At 35.1% G+C, this 17450-nt stretch overlaps 1 protein-coding gene and 1 long non-coding RNA gene across 2 annotated transcripts in view; both read left to right on the top strand.

Annotated features, from left to right (window-relative positions):
* The first annotated feature begins 3739 nt into the window (after positions 1 to 3739).
* The window catches only part of LOC132734712 (uncharacterized), a 37039-nt gene continuing 23328 nt past the window's right edge, over positions 3740 to 17450 (top strand). The window contains exons 1-2 of the mRNA XM_060721506.1: positions 3740 to 3935; positions 11995 to 12324. Coding sequence (XP_060577489.1) covers positions 3881 to 3935; positions 11995 to 12324 — 385 coding nt within the window. The 5' untranslated portion in view covers positions 3740 to 3880. The remainder of the gene's footprint in view (positions 3936 to 11994; positions 12325 to 17450) is intronic.
* Positions 6846 to 9197, top strand: LOC132734713 (uncharacterized). The gene is made up of 3 exons (XR_009626360.1): positions 6846 to 7001; positions 7719 to 7878; positions 8370 to 9197. It is a non-coding gene; the product is annotated as an uncharacterized LOC132734713 (long non-coding RNA).

Raw genomic sequence — 17450 nt, 5'->3', positions numbered from 1 at the left:
TAATAAACCCTGGGTCAAAATTGGCCCCGCCCCAGGGGGTCATTGATTTTCCCTATATGCATATAGTAAAAACTTAAAAAATCTTCTTTTAAAGAACCAAAAAGAGCTAGAGCTAAGATATTTTGCATGAAACATCTTCTAGTGAGTGTCTACAAAGTTTGTTCAAATAAAAGCCCTGGGGTCAAAAATTGGCCCCGCCCCAGGGGGTCATTGATTTTCCCTATATGCATATAGTAAAAACTTAAAAAATCTTCTTTTAAAAAACTGTAAGAGCTAGAGCTTAGATATTTGGCATAAAACATCTTCTAGTGAATGTCTACCAAGTTTGTTCAAATAAAAACCTGGGGTCAAAATTGGCCCCGCCCCAGGGGGTCATTGATTTTCCCTATATGCATATAGTAAAAAACTTAAAAAATCTTCTTTTAAAGAACCAAAAGAGCTAGAGCTAAGATATTTGGCATGAAACATCTTCTAGTGAGTGTCTACCAAGTTTGTTCAAATAAAAACCCTGGGGTCAAAATTGGCCCCGCCCCAGGGGGTCATTTTATTTTCCCTATATGCATATAGTAAAAACTTAAAAAATCTTTTTTTAAAAAAAAAACTGTAAGAGCTAGAGCTTAGATATTTGGCATAAAACATCTTCTAGTGAATGTCTACCAAGTTTGTTCAAATAAAAGCCCTGGGGTCAAAATTGGCCCCGCCCCAGGGGGTCATTGATTTTCCCTAAATGCATATAGTAAAAACTTAAAAAATCTTCTTTTAAAGAAACCTTAAGAGCTAGAGCTTAGATATTTGGCATGAAACATCTTCTAGTGAATGTCTATCAAGTTTGTTGAAATAAAAGCCCTTGGGTCAAAATTGGCCCCGCCCCAGGGGGTCATTGATTTTCCCTATATGCATATAGTAAAAACTTAAAAAAATCTTCTTTTAAAGAACCCAAAGAGCTAGAGCTAAGATATGTAGCATGAAACATGTTCTAATGGGTGTCTACCAAGTATGTTCAAATAAAAGCCCTGGGGTCAAAACTGGCCCGCCCTGGGGGTCATTGATTTTCCTTATATGTGTATAGCAAAAACTTAAAAATCTTCTTTGAAAAAACCAAATAGCTAGAGTTTAGATATTAAGCATAAAACATCTTTAAGTAAATATCTACAAAGTTTGTTCAAATAAAAGCCCGGGGTCAAAACTGGCCCTGCCCCAGGGGTGTCATTGTTTTTAACTATATGTGTATAGTAAAAACTTAAAAAATCTTCTTTTAAAAAACCCAATGAGCTAGAACTTAGATGTTTAGCATGAAACATCTTCTTATGGGTATCTACCAAGTTTGTTCAAATAAACAAATAAAAGCCCTTGGGTAAACATTTGCCCGGGGGGGGGGGGCTATATACAGGTGAGCGACCTCAGGGCCATCATGGCCCTCTTGTTACATACAGCATACTCATTCACTACAAAAAGCGACTGATGAAAAAATGGGTTCCGGTAAAATTGGCCAATGAATAAGTTTTTGATTACTATAAAATACACCAAAATTAAAAACCTTTTGATAAAAAAATTGAAATACATTTCTGAGGCATAATGGGCCTTTAAAAAGGTACAGAATTGCCCTTACTGCATTGATAACGCAGTAGAAATATAGTGAAAAATACTGCAAAACCAGTCAATAAGTATAATATGTTGAATTTTGTAAAGTCCAAAATGTGAACAAGATCCGTTCACAAATAACCTATGTATACAGAAAAATGTCAGTGTCGTGTACAAAAAATTAAGCCATTGAAACTGGACGATATAACAATACTGACCGACAACAACAATACTGTACTCAATGTAACATAGATATGATTGAAGATCCTTATCAATTTTTACTTGTTTGTCCTAAATACAGACAGTTACGAATCAAAATTTTCACCTAGTATTTTTGCAGATGGCCGTCTATTCAGAAGTTCATTACTTTAAGGTCAACAGATTCTATAAGATCAATTTACAAATTAGGTCGATTTTTATATTTGGCTTTTAGAGGAAGACAATGAGTTCATTCCCATTTAGACTATATATTTGTATGGCTATAAATATTGTTTGTATTTAATGCAAATAAAATATCATGTTCTGTTCTATTCTGTTCTGTTTATCTCTGAATGATTTGAACTTCTTCTTCTTTCTTTTTGGTAAAATAACCAAACTGTGTCGTGAATATTGATTAATTAAGTAGATACAATTGTTAATTGTAGCACAAGTACTTGCGAGAATTAAATATATTATCACAAGTAGTAAAATATCATTTACATACCCATTAGGCTAATTTAATTAAGTGTGACCGGTTTAACCCATTTAACTTTTTTCCCTACTGTCAAATCTTTGGTTAAGACAGTTCCCGTCCAAAAATATCTCGATGTCTCTTTGACAACTCTAATAAGTTGGTTAGCCCAATAAATTCGTGAAGTTAGCCAGACAGCCGGAACAGCCGGAGCAGCCGGAACTCATTTTTGTCAACTCCGGATGTTCCGGCTTCTCCGGCTAGCCGGAATCCGGTTCCGGCTATACAGGCTGGCCAGAGTGGATGCGGTAAAACGTGTGCAAAAGAACATTGGCTATTTCTATAATGTAATGTCAAATTACTTATCACAACGATCTCCGGCAATTACGGCTGGCCAGAAAAACAGCCGGTCAGACCCCCAAACCATCCCACCATATGCGGTTCTGCGGAATTAAGTCTGGTCCACACAGATGCCAGCCGGAATTGGTCAGATATGAGCTGTATTGTACGATTTTCGACTCAACGTCGGCAAAATACCAGAGTATTCCCGACGGACACACCTATACCCACGGACACCCGGTCAGACCCCCTTACTATCCCACCATATGCAGTTCTGCGGAATTTAGTCTGGTCCCCACAGGGGCCAGCCGGAATTGGCCAGATATGAGCTGTATAGTACGATTTTCGGCTCAACGTCGGCAAAATACCCGAGTATTGCCGACGGACACACCTATTACCGCGGACACCCGGTCAGACCCCCTAACCATCCCACCATATGCGGTTCTGCGGAATTGAGTCTGGTCCCCACAGGGGCCAGTCGGAATTGACCAGATATGAGCTGTATAGTACGATTTTCGGCACAACGTCGGCAAATACCAGAGTATTCCCGACGGACACCCGGACACACAATGCATGACACATTTTTTTTCATCTTATGTGGCCTTGATTTCTGTTTAACTGGCCAGCCGTAATTGCCGGAGATCATTGTGATAAGTAACTTGACATTATATTATAGAATAGCCAATGTTCTTTTGCACACGTTTTACCGTATCCTTTCTGGCCAGCCTGTATAGCCGGAACCGGATTCCGGCTAGCCGGAAGAGCTGGAGTTGACAAAAATGAGTTCCGGCTACTCCGGCTGTTCCGGCTGTCTGGCTAACTTCACGAACATCACAAATGTTACCTTAAATACTAAAATATTATACGTCTTAAACTTTATCAACCCATAATTCATAACTGCAAATATGCGTTTCTGGACAGCTAACAATTAAATAAACAATTATGTTTACACGCTATTAGGTACAATCACCGCTCATGTGATGACATGCCCATCAATTTATCTACAATTAGGCATATCTTACACGTGTGTCCGGTGAAAGCTTTATCATAATTAACATATCCGCCTTAATATATCCGCCTATTTTGTTGACTAAGTACCGTCTAATTACCGTTATCCTACACATTTCCTTTATTAACAATAGATTAATTGACCTACTTTTAATTGGTAATTGCTTATCCGTAAAAATATCAATGTATAATTAAACGTATTTAAAACATTAGCTCAGACAATGCAAGGGAAAGTGTTTATGGAATATTATAAATAAATTACTTAAATTCTGTGATTTGACAATGGAGTTTTCTTTTGCATTAACTTTATTTTTTCTAGTGATTGCTGACTCCAAATGTAAGTTAAATTATAAAATACATCCCTGTATCTTATGTTTTCCTTTATTTTAAAGTAAATCTCATTTTTTAACTAAACTCCCTATTCAAGCTAATTATTGAAATCTTCTTTACAGATTACTAGTATTAACGAAAAAAGGGAAATTCAAAGGCACATATTGCCTCAGAAACAAATACAGCTTTACTTCTTTAGAAAGTGCAAGCATAAATTTCATGATGTTTAAAAATGTTTAGCGATAAATGTACAATAATTAAGCCTAAAAGTAGCAAAATGTTAAAAAGGTTTTGATTCCCAAACAGAATACTTATTCACTATAAATGTACTTATTGCCAAAAAGCGACTGATGAAAAAATGGGTTCCGGTAAAATTGGCCAATGAATAAGTTTTTGATTACTATAAAATACACCAAAATTAAAAACATTTTGATAAATTAATTGAAATACATTTCTGAGGCATAATGGGCCTTTAAAAAGGTACAGAATTGCCCTTACTGCATTGATAACGCAGTAGAAATCCCAGCAAACATGCATATATGGGACCCATATGGGCTATATCTAGGCAAGCCCATATGGGTATGCCCATATTGGACCTATATGGGACCAATATGGGCAAGTCCATTTGGGTACGCCCATATTGGACCCATATGGGTCCCATATTACAGCACTATAAGGAAAAACGATTTTTCGTTTATTTATTTCTTTAGAACTTGCTTACTTTGAGCTATTGTGTGACCACCTTGGCATAAATTGCTATTATCTTTTATAAAAATCGTAGCATTAACATATATACAAGCCATGAGGGACCCATATGGGTCCCATTCGGGCAACCCAATAAATATTAGCATGCCTGAGCAGGTGCGAGAAATTAATTTGTTTAGTTTTTATATTGGTTTTAATTTTTATAATCTAAATATAAAAATGTGTTTTTAGACTATTAATTCAGAAATAATTTATAAAAATCAGCATTTGATGAAAAATTTATTTCAAGCATGCGCAGACGTGATTTCCGCTGCCGCTTAAAATCAAATTGTGTATTGAAACGTTAAATTGTAAAATTGTACACGAAAACAATATTTCATTTCAATTCGGAACATTTAACGACGATTTCGTATAACGACCTTTCATATTATATCCTTACAGATTTATTGTGTGTGTAGGTAAGTGTAAACGTCATTTATTTTTTGTTTTTGCCTTTGCCATGTAATTTCGCGATAGTTTTTGTCAGTTTAATTTGCGACATTTTCTAGAATTTACGCCCACTATTAGGCACTTTAGCTGACCTATGGATGTGTATAGTTGTTATTGTTGAATAACTTAACTGTGACGGAGTCGACACTAACATTTTAATAATATTGTTTCTATCTAGACTAAATTTTAAGAGATCCTTTTTTAAAGGGACACCATCATTTGAAATCCAGTGACCCCTCCTAGCCTTAGAAGTCCCTTCCATTTTGTACCAATATTTCATTCATAAGCATTTTAAAATATTAAATGCAAATACTTATTATTACAAATTCAAGTATTTTTTCCAAGTACCAACCAAGCCCTATGTTGCACAGGCACGAGTATCGGACCTGGGAAGAAAAAATATGACCCGAAAGATAATTAAACCTGTGTTCATCTTTAAAAGGTCAAAAACCGAAAAAAATTGTAAATTATACCCCCCTTTAAAAACATACTTTAAGTTAAGAGAAGGCCAGAAACTCCAGATTCGAGCCTGCAAGCAAGGGATTCACTTCCCGGGCCGTTGTGAAAACAATTGTCCAGACAATTAAAAAAATCTTTTATCACTTTCACGTTTGTATTAAGCTTCCAAATGGGACCAAGTCTTTAGCCCTTCCCGTTCATGAAATATCTATCGGGGAAACAAACGCATTCGTGCTAAAAATCCTTGGTAGACAAAATTGCGGCACAACAATTTGGTACGTAAACATAGACTAGTACATGTTTGCCAGCCGATTACGGGTCATAATCATATTGTCACTTGGCGCAATAACTCACTTAATGTATATGTATTTTATAATTACTTATTAATGTATTTTTATTTTATTGTAAATAGGCCATCAAAAAGGCTGTATGAATATAGTGGCACTGATGAGAATGAGACAGACGCAGAGAGTAGGCCACCACAAGTTATTGACCAAGCAACAACGCCCAAAGAGTCACAAAGCCTACTTTCATCTCCGCCTCGCTTATCTGCACAGGCATTGCGAGAGGCCAGCAGTGATGTGCAAAGTGCTTCTCCAATACAAGGTGCTTCTGATACACCCTTCCGTGGGCAGATTATTTGGCCCAGTAAGTATAAACTTCGGAGCTATAAATATATTTATTATTACAGTACATACTTATTAAATGTTATATTCTCAAAACAAGTCAATAAATGTTATAACAAGCTGGATTGAGTGACACAGCCAAAAATGGAAAGTTTCACCTTGTGACGCCCCTAGTTCAAAAAATATTCAAAAGAAATTGATGATTACTTATGTTAGTCTTTATCATGATGTGAATTTGTGCGCATATTCTTGCCTGACCCCACTACTGTTATCCAAAGTTACGGTCCCTGGAAGAGTCAAGAATGTTTATTTTCACCAAATGACATGCCTAGGCTCAAAAATATGTTAAGTTTAATTCATGATTTCTTATCATTTTCACATTTTGTGACCTTGCACACTCAACAATCCTTTTGAGATTTTAGCGTTAATTACTGTTAAAGCCAAGGAAAAATTTAAAATACTGGATTTTTTTCATTTGAGCCGGGTCATGACAAAACCAACATAATGGGTTTGAGACCAGCATGGATCCAGACCACACATAGCTCTAAAAGTATATGGCTTAGAATTATGACATCTTTTTTTCAGCTGCTGTTACACAGATTCTCCGAGTCTTGAGGACAATGCGAGAAAAGAATCGTGAAATTAAGAGGATGGTACAGCGAATGCTGTTAAGGTCAGCAACAGATGACCAACCGCTGCAACTTCCGAAAGATATCTCATTCCCTTTTCGTTATCCTGAGCAGATGGAAGCATTCGATAAGCTTCTGGGAGATCAGACAATGCTCTCATCTGTGGTAAGCATAGTGTTAGTCATGTATGTTGCTCCATTAGTAACTGAAAAAAGTATACCCCATATCCACTGGCCTAAAAGCGAAATAACATAATGGTCTGTGGTGAGCACTTGATGATAATGTATAATCATTCTGCTATATTTATGTTGGAAAATATTGCACAGTGGACAAACACTTTGCTGCATTAATTTCAGAATTAAAAACTGGCATGTTTTAATTTTTTGATTCATATTGACACAGTTATGTTATTTATATATGCTATAATAGCCATGAGCACAAGACATGGGCAGTTGGCCTCGTTTTCAACATTAATTATTAATTAGGACAAGACAGTCAATTCATTAATCAAAATGCTGGCAGCTTTCAAAATACCAGGAAAATGACTAGTACCCACAAAATCCAGGAATTGAGCTGTTATTATATTATCAAAAATTATTCTGTTGATATTGAATAAACTCTTGTATAAAAAAAAACAATGATAATGTGCCCCATAACACTCGGTGGAGGGGACAAACATAAAGGCACAAGTCACTAAGGTGTTGTCCTAGGCTGTAAATATATGAGGGAAGATCTTTTAATTTGTCAATCCAAACAGTTTTCTTGGCAGATTATGTTTTTGAGGTCCAGTTGACAATTATTTGTCATTTGGTGACTTGCAGCCCATCACTTAGTAGTGTTAAAATTAACATTAAAAAAAGTTTATGTTCTGCTTTATTTAAGGTGCGGTTCCTCTCAATGTTTGGTATGGCAGATGTACGGGAAACTGTTGACCGCTTGATGAAAGAAACCATGTCAAATGAACTGGCAAGAATGTACAATATGAAGTGGCTGAAGGGGAAGGAAAAGTTTGTGGGCCTCTAGATACTGAATGTATTGTATAGTAAGTGATATTTTACAAATTTGCAAAGTGGTGTCTTCAAAATAGATATATTATCCAAGATCTTGTTATTGTGTCTTCGGGTATTGCTTTAATAAAGGAAAATGCTTGACTAGCTTTTATGGAAATTAATAAGAGAGAATATTTTACATGCTGTGTGGTTTTGATCCCATGCATTGTGTTGTGATGCATAATATAAACAGAAATCACCTTCCTGTAAAGCAACTTATTTGCTGACCTTAACATTCTTTACTGATACACCGATAAGATGATCTCAGCTTACAACTGACTGCAGCGATATCACAGAAATATTTTGAAAAGCTATGTAAAACCAGGAAACAAACATCTTTATTTGGTAAAACATACCAGAATTAGTTTATATTCCAATTTATACTGCTCAAAATGCTACAAGGTGGCTTATGACCTTTGAATGGTTTCAATACCTTCATTTCACTTCATTTCATTCTTTAAGGATAAGAATGCTTGTTTTGTAGAATGTGTCCAAAGGAACTTGCCGACAAAGGCTGCAACGAGGAAGGATGTTGAAATAGAGGTTTCAAAGTGGCTGGCTGGGGCGCGGGACCGCGATGGGGGAAGGAAAGCAAGAAACAAAGTGTCAGAGACCTTACCTGAAGAAAATGAAGGAAGTGACTAGACATGTTTTTAATTTAAAAATGCAAATTTATAGAGGATATTTGTTTGTTTGTGTGTAAGATGAAATTTTATATCATCAAGAGAGCTTTAAAAACAGTATTCTCATGAGTGGCTATGCGCTCGTGAGAACACTGTTTTTTAAAGTTCCTTCAATGATATAAAATTACATCTTACACAACAAACAATAAAGTGTCTTTTTATTTTATGCTAATGAAATTTCCTCAATATTAACGTTAATATTAAATCTGTTTTCCCCACTGTTAACATCAATTTTAGTTGAATTTAAGTCCAATTTCTCATAAATACAGGAAGTCTTGGGCTGAAAAATAAGTTTGACAATCAACGTTGAATAGCCATGATATTATTTATTGAATTCAAAAAATTTGAATGATGATAAAATCTTTAAAAAGTAGTCTCGTCATAGAAAAGTTTGAAATTTTAATCATTTCACTGTGAAATTATCAAATATATTTTTCACGGATACATCAGTAATACACTCAAAAGCATAAAATAAATGACTTTTATTTTACATTTTCAAACCTTTACTTCATCTGCATATAAGTTATTCCACTGATTGAAAGTCAATATGTATCAAGGTATTTTTAAAATGTGATAAGGGTCAGAACTACAGTAAGCGGCTCATTTGTTTATCTTGTTATACTTTTGTTGCTAATTTTAATGTTTGAGGTCATCAGCATAGCATGTCTTTCTTGTAAATGCAAAATTCTTGGAAAGTCAAATTTTGCCTTCTAGTCAGTATATTCTGCTGCTATGTTATGTTTGTTGTTGACATTAATGCTGTTTTTCTGTTGTCTATATGCTGTTGTTTTTTTCCATTAAACATTGTTACTGCACGGAGGAAGGTAGTCTAGTACTGGTGTAACTCTCCAGAAACGATGGTTAGGAAACTACCCGCCTATATGACGTAAAAGGCGCAAAATGAAACAAACAAAAAACATTGTTACTATTTAAATCAAGACATTAAATGCTTGGGGAATGTTTTTGATACTGATCAATACAATTATAACATCTTGTCAAAACTTGACACTAACAGGGAACACATGTATTGATATGGTATTAACCTTTAAAATAAAGTTGAAATACTTTACAATGATGATTCTTGTAATCTTTATTGTTGTTATTGTTGAAACTTTGATAATATCGGAGAAATTACTAAAACCAATTATTTTTACTGACAATTTTTTTAATGAATTTCTTCACAACAAATTTGATCTAAAATATCACATTTTAATTATTATTGATTTTTACAAACTTGTACAAACTATTTTTTACTTTTCATCAGCTGCATATTTTGTTTACATGTCTATAAACAGTATTTCAATGTGCCAAGATTTTGTGTATTATATTTGTTACTTTTCATCAGCTGCATATTTTGTTAACACGTCTATATAAACAGTATTACAACCGTGCCAACCTTTTTTGTATTACTTTTTGTTACTTTTCATTAGCTGCATATTTTGTTGACAATTACAACAGTGCCAACCTTTTGTGTATTATATTTGTTACTTTTCATTAGCTGCATATTTTGTTTACACGTCTATTAACAGAATTACAACCGTGCCAACCTTTTGTGTATCATATTTGTTACTTTAGCTGCATATTTTGTTAACACGTCTATATAAACAGTATTACAACCGTGCCAACCTTTTTTGTATTACTTTTTGTTACTTTTCATTAGCTGCATATTTTGTTGACAATTACAACAGTGCCAACCTTTTGTGTATTATATTTGTTACTTTTCATTAGCTGCATATTTTGTCCACACGTCTATAAACAGTATTACAACCGTGCCAAGGTTTTGTTAATTATATTAATTTTTTTTCATCAGCTGCATAATATTTTGTTTACACATCTATGAACAGTATTACAACCGTGCCAAGGTTTTGTTAATTATATTAATTTTTTTTCATCAGCTGCATAATATTTTGTTTACACATCTATGAACAGTATTACAACTGTGCCAAGGTTTTGTTTATTATATTTGTTACTTTTCACGAGCTGCATAACATTTTTTTCTTCAGCACTACCATACCAAAGTGTAATACATGGTTGTAATGAACAACTTTTTATATTAATTGATGTAGATCTATATCATTTGAAAATGAAAGTAATTGGTAGATAGAAATTTGTAATGAATTACAGTAAATGTATAATACTTTTTCTATGAATTATGTAGAAAGTTAAAAAGACATTTGGGGTCATACTGCTGATTCACTGAAATTTAAACATTATACACATATATTTCTTGGAGTTCCAAAGACCTTCTGTAAAGTTTTACCAGTGTCTAGCATAAGTTTCATTTTTCCTTGGTATCTAATGTTATGAAACTGCATTTTTAATTATTTTGTTCGTACATTATAAACAGTTTTCCATTACATGTTGCTTATTAAGTGTACCAAAGTAATATTTACTACATAGGACTTTTTGAATAATAATTAATATTTCTGTATTTTTGAATTAAAAACTATGTAGTCAAAATGAAATTCTGTGGATTTACAAATATGTACAGTTTAGGATTTTATATTGTACACTTTTCTAAGTTTATTTACATAAGTAAAGGTTTCTTTGTTGACATCAGGCGTCCACAGAATGTATTGAGAATCTGTATGTATATGATATACACTTACCATAAGTGAGATTACTAAATAAAGTTACATTGTTAAAGCATATACATTGTGTATTGTTTTCTTGCATGATCATAAAGGCTTTGTGCCATAATCTGTCTGTTCCAGGAAACGGAATGAGTTAAAACATCACTTGAATATTTAATGCAAGTACAAGAATCATGCCCTGTAGCAAGCGGTTGCTATCTTAACGTCCAGCAAACTTATAATTGAAGTAATTGAAAATAGATCTACCCCGGAATTCAAAATCTACCCATAATGGAAGTATCTGGGCTGCCCATTTGAAACCCATATTTAGTACAAGGGCTGCCCATGTGGGGCCCATATTGTGTAAATGGGCTGCCCAGATGGGGCCCATGTGAATCCCATATTGAGTATAAGGGCTGCCCAGATGGGACCCATTTGGAACCCGGTTGCACTTCCTATATGGGGCCCATATGGGCAGCCCAAATGGGACCCATATAGGTGCCCATATGGGCCCCACATGGGTCCCATATAGAATGCTATCTGGGATATAGTGAAAAATACTGCAAAACCAGTCAATAAGCACACATAACGTGTAAATTATTACTTTTATATTGAATTTCTTAACTTTCATAAAATGTCAACACTCATTCTCAAGTTTGATTTTATTGAAATTTGTTGGCTCATCTGGAGGCATGCAGATGAAAACAACAAATAAAACAAACAACAACATGTATATATAGTATTTGCCAGACTCAAATTAACAATACTAGCTCAGAGAATGAATTATAGTTTTCTTAAATAAAAATATCAAGGAATATACAGTTATTTCCCCAAACTTCATTTTTATTTCTAGCTCAAGAAATGACGCCATGGGGCAGCGTTCAAATTTCAACATGTGACGTCCCTCTGTTTGATACTCCATTTTCCATCTGCTGTTACACCGAAAATCTACCAAACGATACAATAATCTATTTCTCGAACAATTTTGGTCACGTGGCCAAAATAAAACCACAATGTCGTTATGGCGTAGAACAACATTCTGATAATATGACGTCAAATTGCAAATGGATTGGAAATATGAAGGTGTATTATCTTACGATACATGGTAAATTTCTACAAGACTATGCAGACGTTACTTTCGAATGCGGTTACTTTGTCAGAAAAAGAGAATTGAAAATAACTGGTAAGGGGTCATTACTTTTATGCAGATTAGTTTATACTAATTTATTTTATTTTTGTTTAAGAACCTATTAGTTCATTGAAACACTCTCGAATCCGTTCCTAGAACCAGTACTAAGCAATGAGTGTAAAGTTTTTTGCTCACCTGACGGTGTTTGTACCCATACGGCCAGCAATCCTTACATTACCAGTCCGACACGTTAAACACTCGGCCACGCCGCAATTTTTACAAATTTTATTTCATTGTAACATTAATTTTGAATAAAATCTGTTTTGTTTTTGTTTTTTTTCCTATGTACAAGTAAATTATTGTATATTCCCGACCCACAACCACTGAGAATAGTGGGGGTTATGATCCTTTTTATTTGTTAAACTCTTTGTAAAGACCTCGAGTGGTGAAATAAAGTTCCCCGCTAAATACCCATACACTGCGGGTTTGATATATCTCCGGCACAAGTCATTGGTCATTGACCTCGTAGTACGGAGACAGTACGGACACCGTTAGGACCATGGTTATATTTAATGATCAAGAGGGGCGACAATGCGATGACGACAATATGACAGTGGATGACAGCAATAGTGCGATGGCGACAATGCGATAATGCGATGGCTACAGTGCGATAACGCGATGACGACAGTGCGATAAAGCAATGGTGACAACACGATAGTGCGATAATACTATCCTGTTGTCGCCATCGCGGTATCGTATTGTCGCCTTCGCGTTATCGCACTGTCGTCATCGCGTTATCGAACTGTCGCATTATCGCCATCGCATTTTCGCACTGTGGTCATCGCACGTTCGTATTGTCGCCATCGCGTTATCACATTGTTGATTATCGCCTTCCGGTACCACCGTGTATATCCAGTAACGCCGGAATGTGAAAATAACGCACGATTCGTGCAATAAGTAACGCAGAAATGTGCAATAAATGGCGGATAACTGACAGAATTTCCAACGCGGTAAGTAAACTGGCCAATATATGTTTTACTTAACCGAACTGAAAGAAAGTAATAGCCGCATACGGCTGCAAAGACATTACTCTTTATCCCTCATCAAGAGAATTTCCAAAAAAATGTTTACTTTTCAAGATCATTCGTGAAAATGATGACTTGTTCACTGTTTTGAGCAAGATTTTGGCTTTTTGTCGACTCTTATAAGTACAAAAATGTATATTATACCGTATAATTTCGATTTTCGGTGGGCAAGTGATATTTTCTTATCTTCTGTGACATAAAAAATTGAAATAAGCTGATAAAATGTGATTCAATCCGTCATTATGAGGTAACGCCGATGTTCGTGAATTGTGCTTCACGGTAACGCCGGAAAATGTGATTATGTCATATATTGTACTGAACTGTTATACTGGTTTAACGCCATTAATAAGCGAGTATCAGCACTTTTCAAATATATTTTTATGGGGAAACTTTAATTCATTTTATACATAATTTATTTTAGATTGATTGGTAGTAAATAGAGACACAGTCTCGAATCCGTCCCTGAAACCACGGAGCTATAAGCTTCGTATTATAATTAATGTTTGTTGAAGTGAGTACGAGGCAATGCGTGAAATGTCTCACTCAAGGGAAAAAAATGGGGTAGCAACGGTGTATCAATTTCTCAATACCCTTTGAGATGGTAGTTATGAAAATGGGCTTTGTTAAATTATAGAATGTTTCATTGTTCTCACTCTTTAATTATTTGGCATAGTAAACATGAGGATGTCCACTTTTAGACCTTCATGACATGGATAGATAAAATCTCCCAAAACACATCTCTAGTAGCACTCCACATGTACATTGAGTTAAGAAACCAAAATATATTCAACCTGTCTTTAGGCTATGTCACCCTTTACCTGGTAAATTTATGAAACGGTTTTGCTCAGCTGTGATCTTGGAACAGTTCATTCAAAGTCCGAGAGATTGGTATTAGATATTTAATGTATTTATACAAATGAGTTAACTGAGTGAGCAAATGGTCACTCTGTATTTGTACTGGTGGCTTCTTTTAGGGTCATTAACCTGTAAGTTTTGAAAACGTCTATAGTAATGCCTAGCATAAGCTCTTACGGTAGATTTCAATGTTTTCCCATACAAGTTAACATATAATAAGGAACGTCAAGAGTAGGGTAAATCTTTACCCCAAGGGTTATAATTTATTTAACTTTAGCAGAGGACAGTAAGGTTATGCTTTTACAAGTTTTGGGTATTATAGTTTCTAAGTAAAATATCTTTTGAATACAAGTCACTTCAAAATTAAATTAAATGAATAATCCATTTTCACAGGAGTTAACCAAGCAAAGTGCTACAGCCAAATATTTGTTTTGGTTGGGTTTCTCATCACGCCAACACAATAAAGGACATGTGGAGACTTTCAAGCTTTAAAGGTGTATTATTTCAGGCATAAAATATACAAACACATCTTCTATTGATTGTTTTCTATTATTTTTATATTCAATTTATTTGCAATCGAAGTTTATTGTTCTTATTTACTTACAAGAGGTCACAAATAACTTGATTATATTTGCGTTAAACCTGTATAACAGTTCAGTGCCATATATGAAAAAAATCAAATTTTCCGGCGTTACCGCGAAGCACAATTCACGTACATCGGCGTTACCACATTAAAACGGCTTGAATCACATTTTATCAACTTATTTCAACTTTTTATATCACCAGAAAATAAGTTAATGTCACTTGCCTACCGAAAATCGAAATCATACGGTATAATATGCATTGCTGTACTTAAAACAGCCGACAAAAAGCCAAAATCTCATTTAAAACGGTGGTTTAGTACGGTGGCACAAAGGTGACATGTGTGTGTTTTTATTTATCTCGTGGCCACGAGATACTATGTCGTGGCCACGAGTTACTCAGTCGTGGCAACGAGATAGCTAAGTCGTGGCCACGAGTTACTAAGTCGTGGCCACGAGATACTATGCCGTGGTCACGAGTTACTAAGTCGTGACCACGAGATAGCTAAGTCGTGACCACGAGTTACTATGTCGTGGCCACGAGTAAGTAAGTCGTGGCCACGAGATAGCTAAGTCGTGGCCACGAGATGCTATGTCGGGGCCACGAGTAACTAAGTCGTGGCCACGAGATAGTGCTAAGTCGTGGCCACGAGATACTATGTCGTGGCCGCGAGTTACTAACTCGTGGGAACGAGATAGCTAAAGCGTCGCCAAGAGATAATTAACCAATCAGAATACTCTATATATAATATGAATTTTTTTAAACTTAACAACTTACTTTTATATGCAACATTATTCTTTGCAAATACTGAAGATATTCACTTTGAACTTGTCTTTAAGATCATATTAGAAAGTCACCTTCCAAGGCCCATCAGACATTAAATTTGATTATAGCTCTTTGTTGGGCAAGTTTGTGATCGAATTGGTCAGTTTGTACGTACAACGGCCTGTAAACCTTGTTTATACGATAACATGAGAAGGAATAAGTCCTGGTTTATTTTGTTTGTAAGGAACATTTCCCATGAACAGTAAATAGCCTCTTAGGTAAAATCCTTGTCTGATGAATAATTTAGAAAGGATAAGCCATGGTTAATGTTACCCAGAAAGATCATTGCACCTTATCAGTATATGACATCTAATAATTTCGAGATAATTGGGTCAAAAAGCAGGGTCACAGTGACGCTAAATGTAAAATTATTGACAAGTCAATAAGTTGTATAAATGGCACTTTTACAGGCTGGTGAAGAAGGGGCATCCTTGTACTATAGCACATGTCTAGTTAATTAGGAAAATTCACATATATGGTGTAATCTGATTGGTTATTTATCTCGTGGCCACGCCTTAGCTATCTCGTGGCCACGACTTAGTAACTCGTGGCCACGACATAGTATCTCGTGGCCACGACATAGTATCTCGTGGCCACGACTTAGCTATCTCGTGGCCACAACTTAGTAACTCGTGGCCACGACATAGTATCTCGTGACCACGACTTAGCTAACTCGTGGTCACGACTTAGTAACTCGTGGCCACGACAAAGTATCTCGTGGCCACGACTTAGCTAACTCGTGGCCACGACTTAGCTATCTCGTGGCCACGACTTAGTAACTCGTGGCCACGACATAGTATCTCGTGGCCACGAGATAAATAAAAACACACACATGTCACCTTTGTGCCACGTAGTCAAGCGATCATTTTCACGAATGATCTTGAAAAGTAAACAATTTTGTGGAAATAATCTTGATCAGTGATAAAGAGTAATGTTTTCGAAGACGTATGCGGCTATTCAATTTTTTTCCGGTCCGATTAAATAAGGAAAATATATTGGCCAGTTTACTTACCGCGTTGGAAATCCTGTCAGGTATCTGTCATTTTTTGCACAATTCTGCGTTACTTATTGCACCAATCGTGCGTTATTTTCACATTCCGGCGTTACTGGATATACACGGTGGGTACACATGCTCACATTCTTTTTTGTATCTGATTGGGCTTCTCTAAACTGCTCACGAATAAGCTGACGTTATAGAATATGGGGCAATAATTTTATATTTGTAAATCTATTTTTTGTTGGGGTGGGGGTGTTCTTTTTTTCTTTTTTTCCTTTTCTTCTTTTTTTATACTAAAAACGTCTTAACAAAATTTGTAAATTATTAATAAATAACATTTTATATTTAAAGATAGGGGAAATACCTAAAGAGTTAAACATACACGGAAAAAGTGGAAAATATAATAAATTGTGTTAAACTTTAATATAGTTGAAATATTTCAGATGAAAATATGTTATGTTGACATTAAAGATGCAAAAATTTAAAAATAATTGATACAAAAATAAGATTTTGTAGTGGAAAAATGATAATGATGATGATATAAATTTGAACAGTCTGTGTAAGATACAAAATAAAAAGATTCCTTATTTTTTACTGGTCAGTAGTACATAAGTTTTCTCGACAAATACAAAGATACATGTAGATCATAAATAAATGTAAATGGTCATTATTGGTCACTATAAAGTGGTCACTATAAAAATACTGCTAAAATCACTTAAGTAATAGTACTACTAATTCATTTAAGAATGTTTATAAATATTACATCTTGAAAATGCTTTGTGGTTTATGCCATATTTTCTTCTTAGACTATATGGTCAGCAGATTTAACGTACTGT

This window comes from Ruditapes philippinarum, unplaced genomic scaffold, assembly GCF_026571515.1.
Source record: "Ruditapes philippinarum isolate M1 unplaced genomic scaffold, ASM2657151v2 ctg1335_1_1_1_1, whole genome shotgun sequence".
Lineage (NCBI taxonomy): Eukaryota > Metazoa > Mollusca > Bivalvia > Venerida > Veneridae > Ruditapes > Ruditapes philippinarum.
This window is presented reverse-complemented; position numbering and strand designations above follow the sequence as displayed.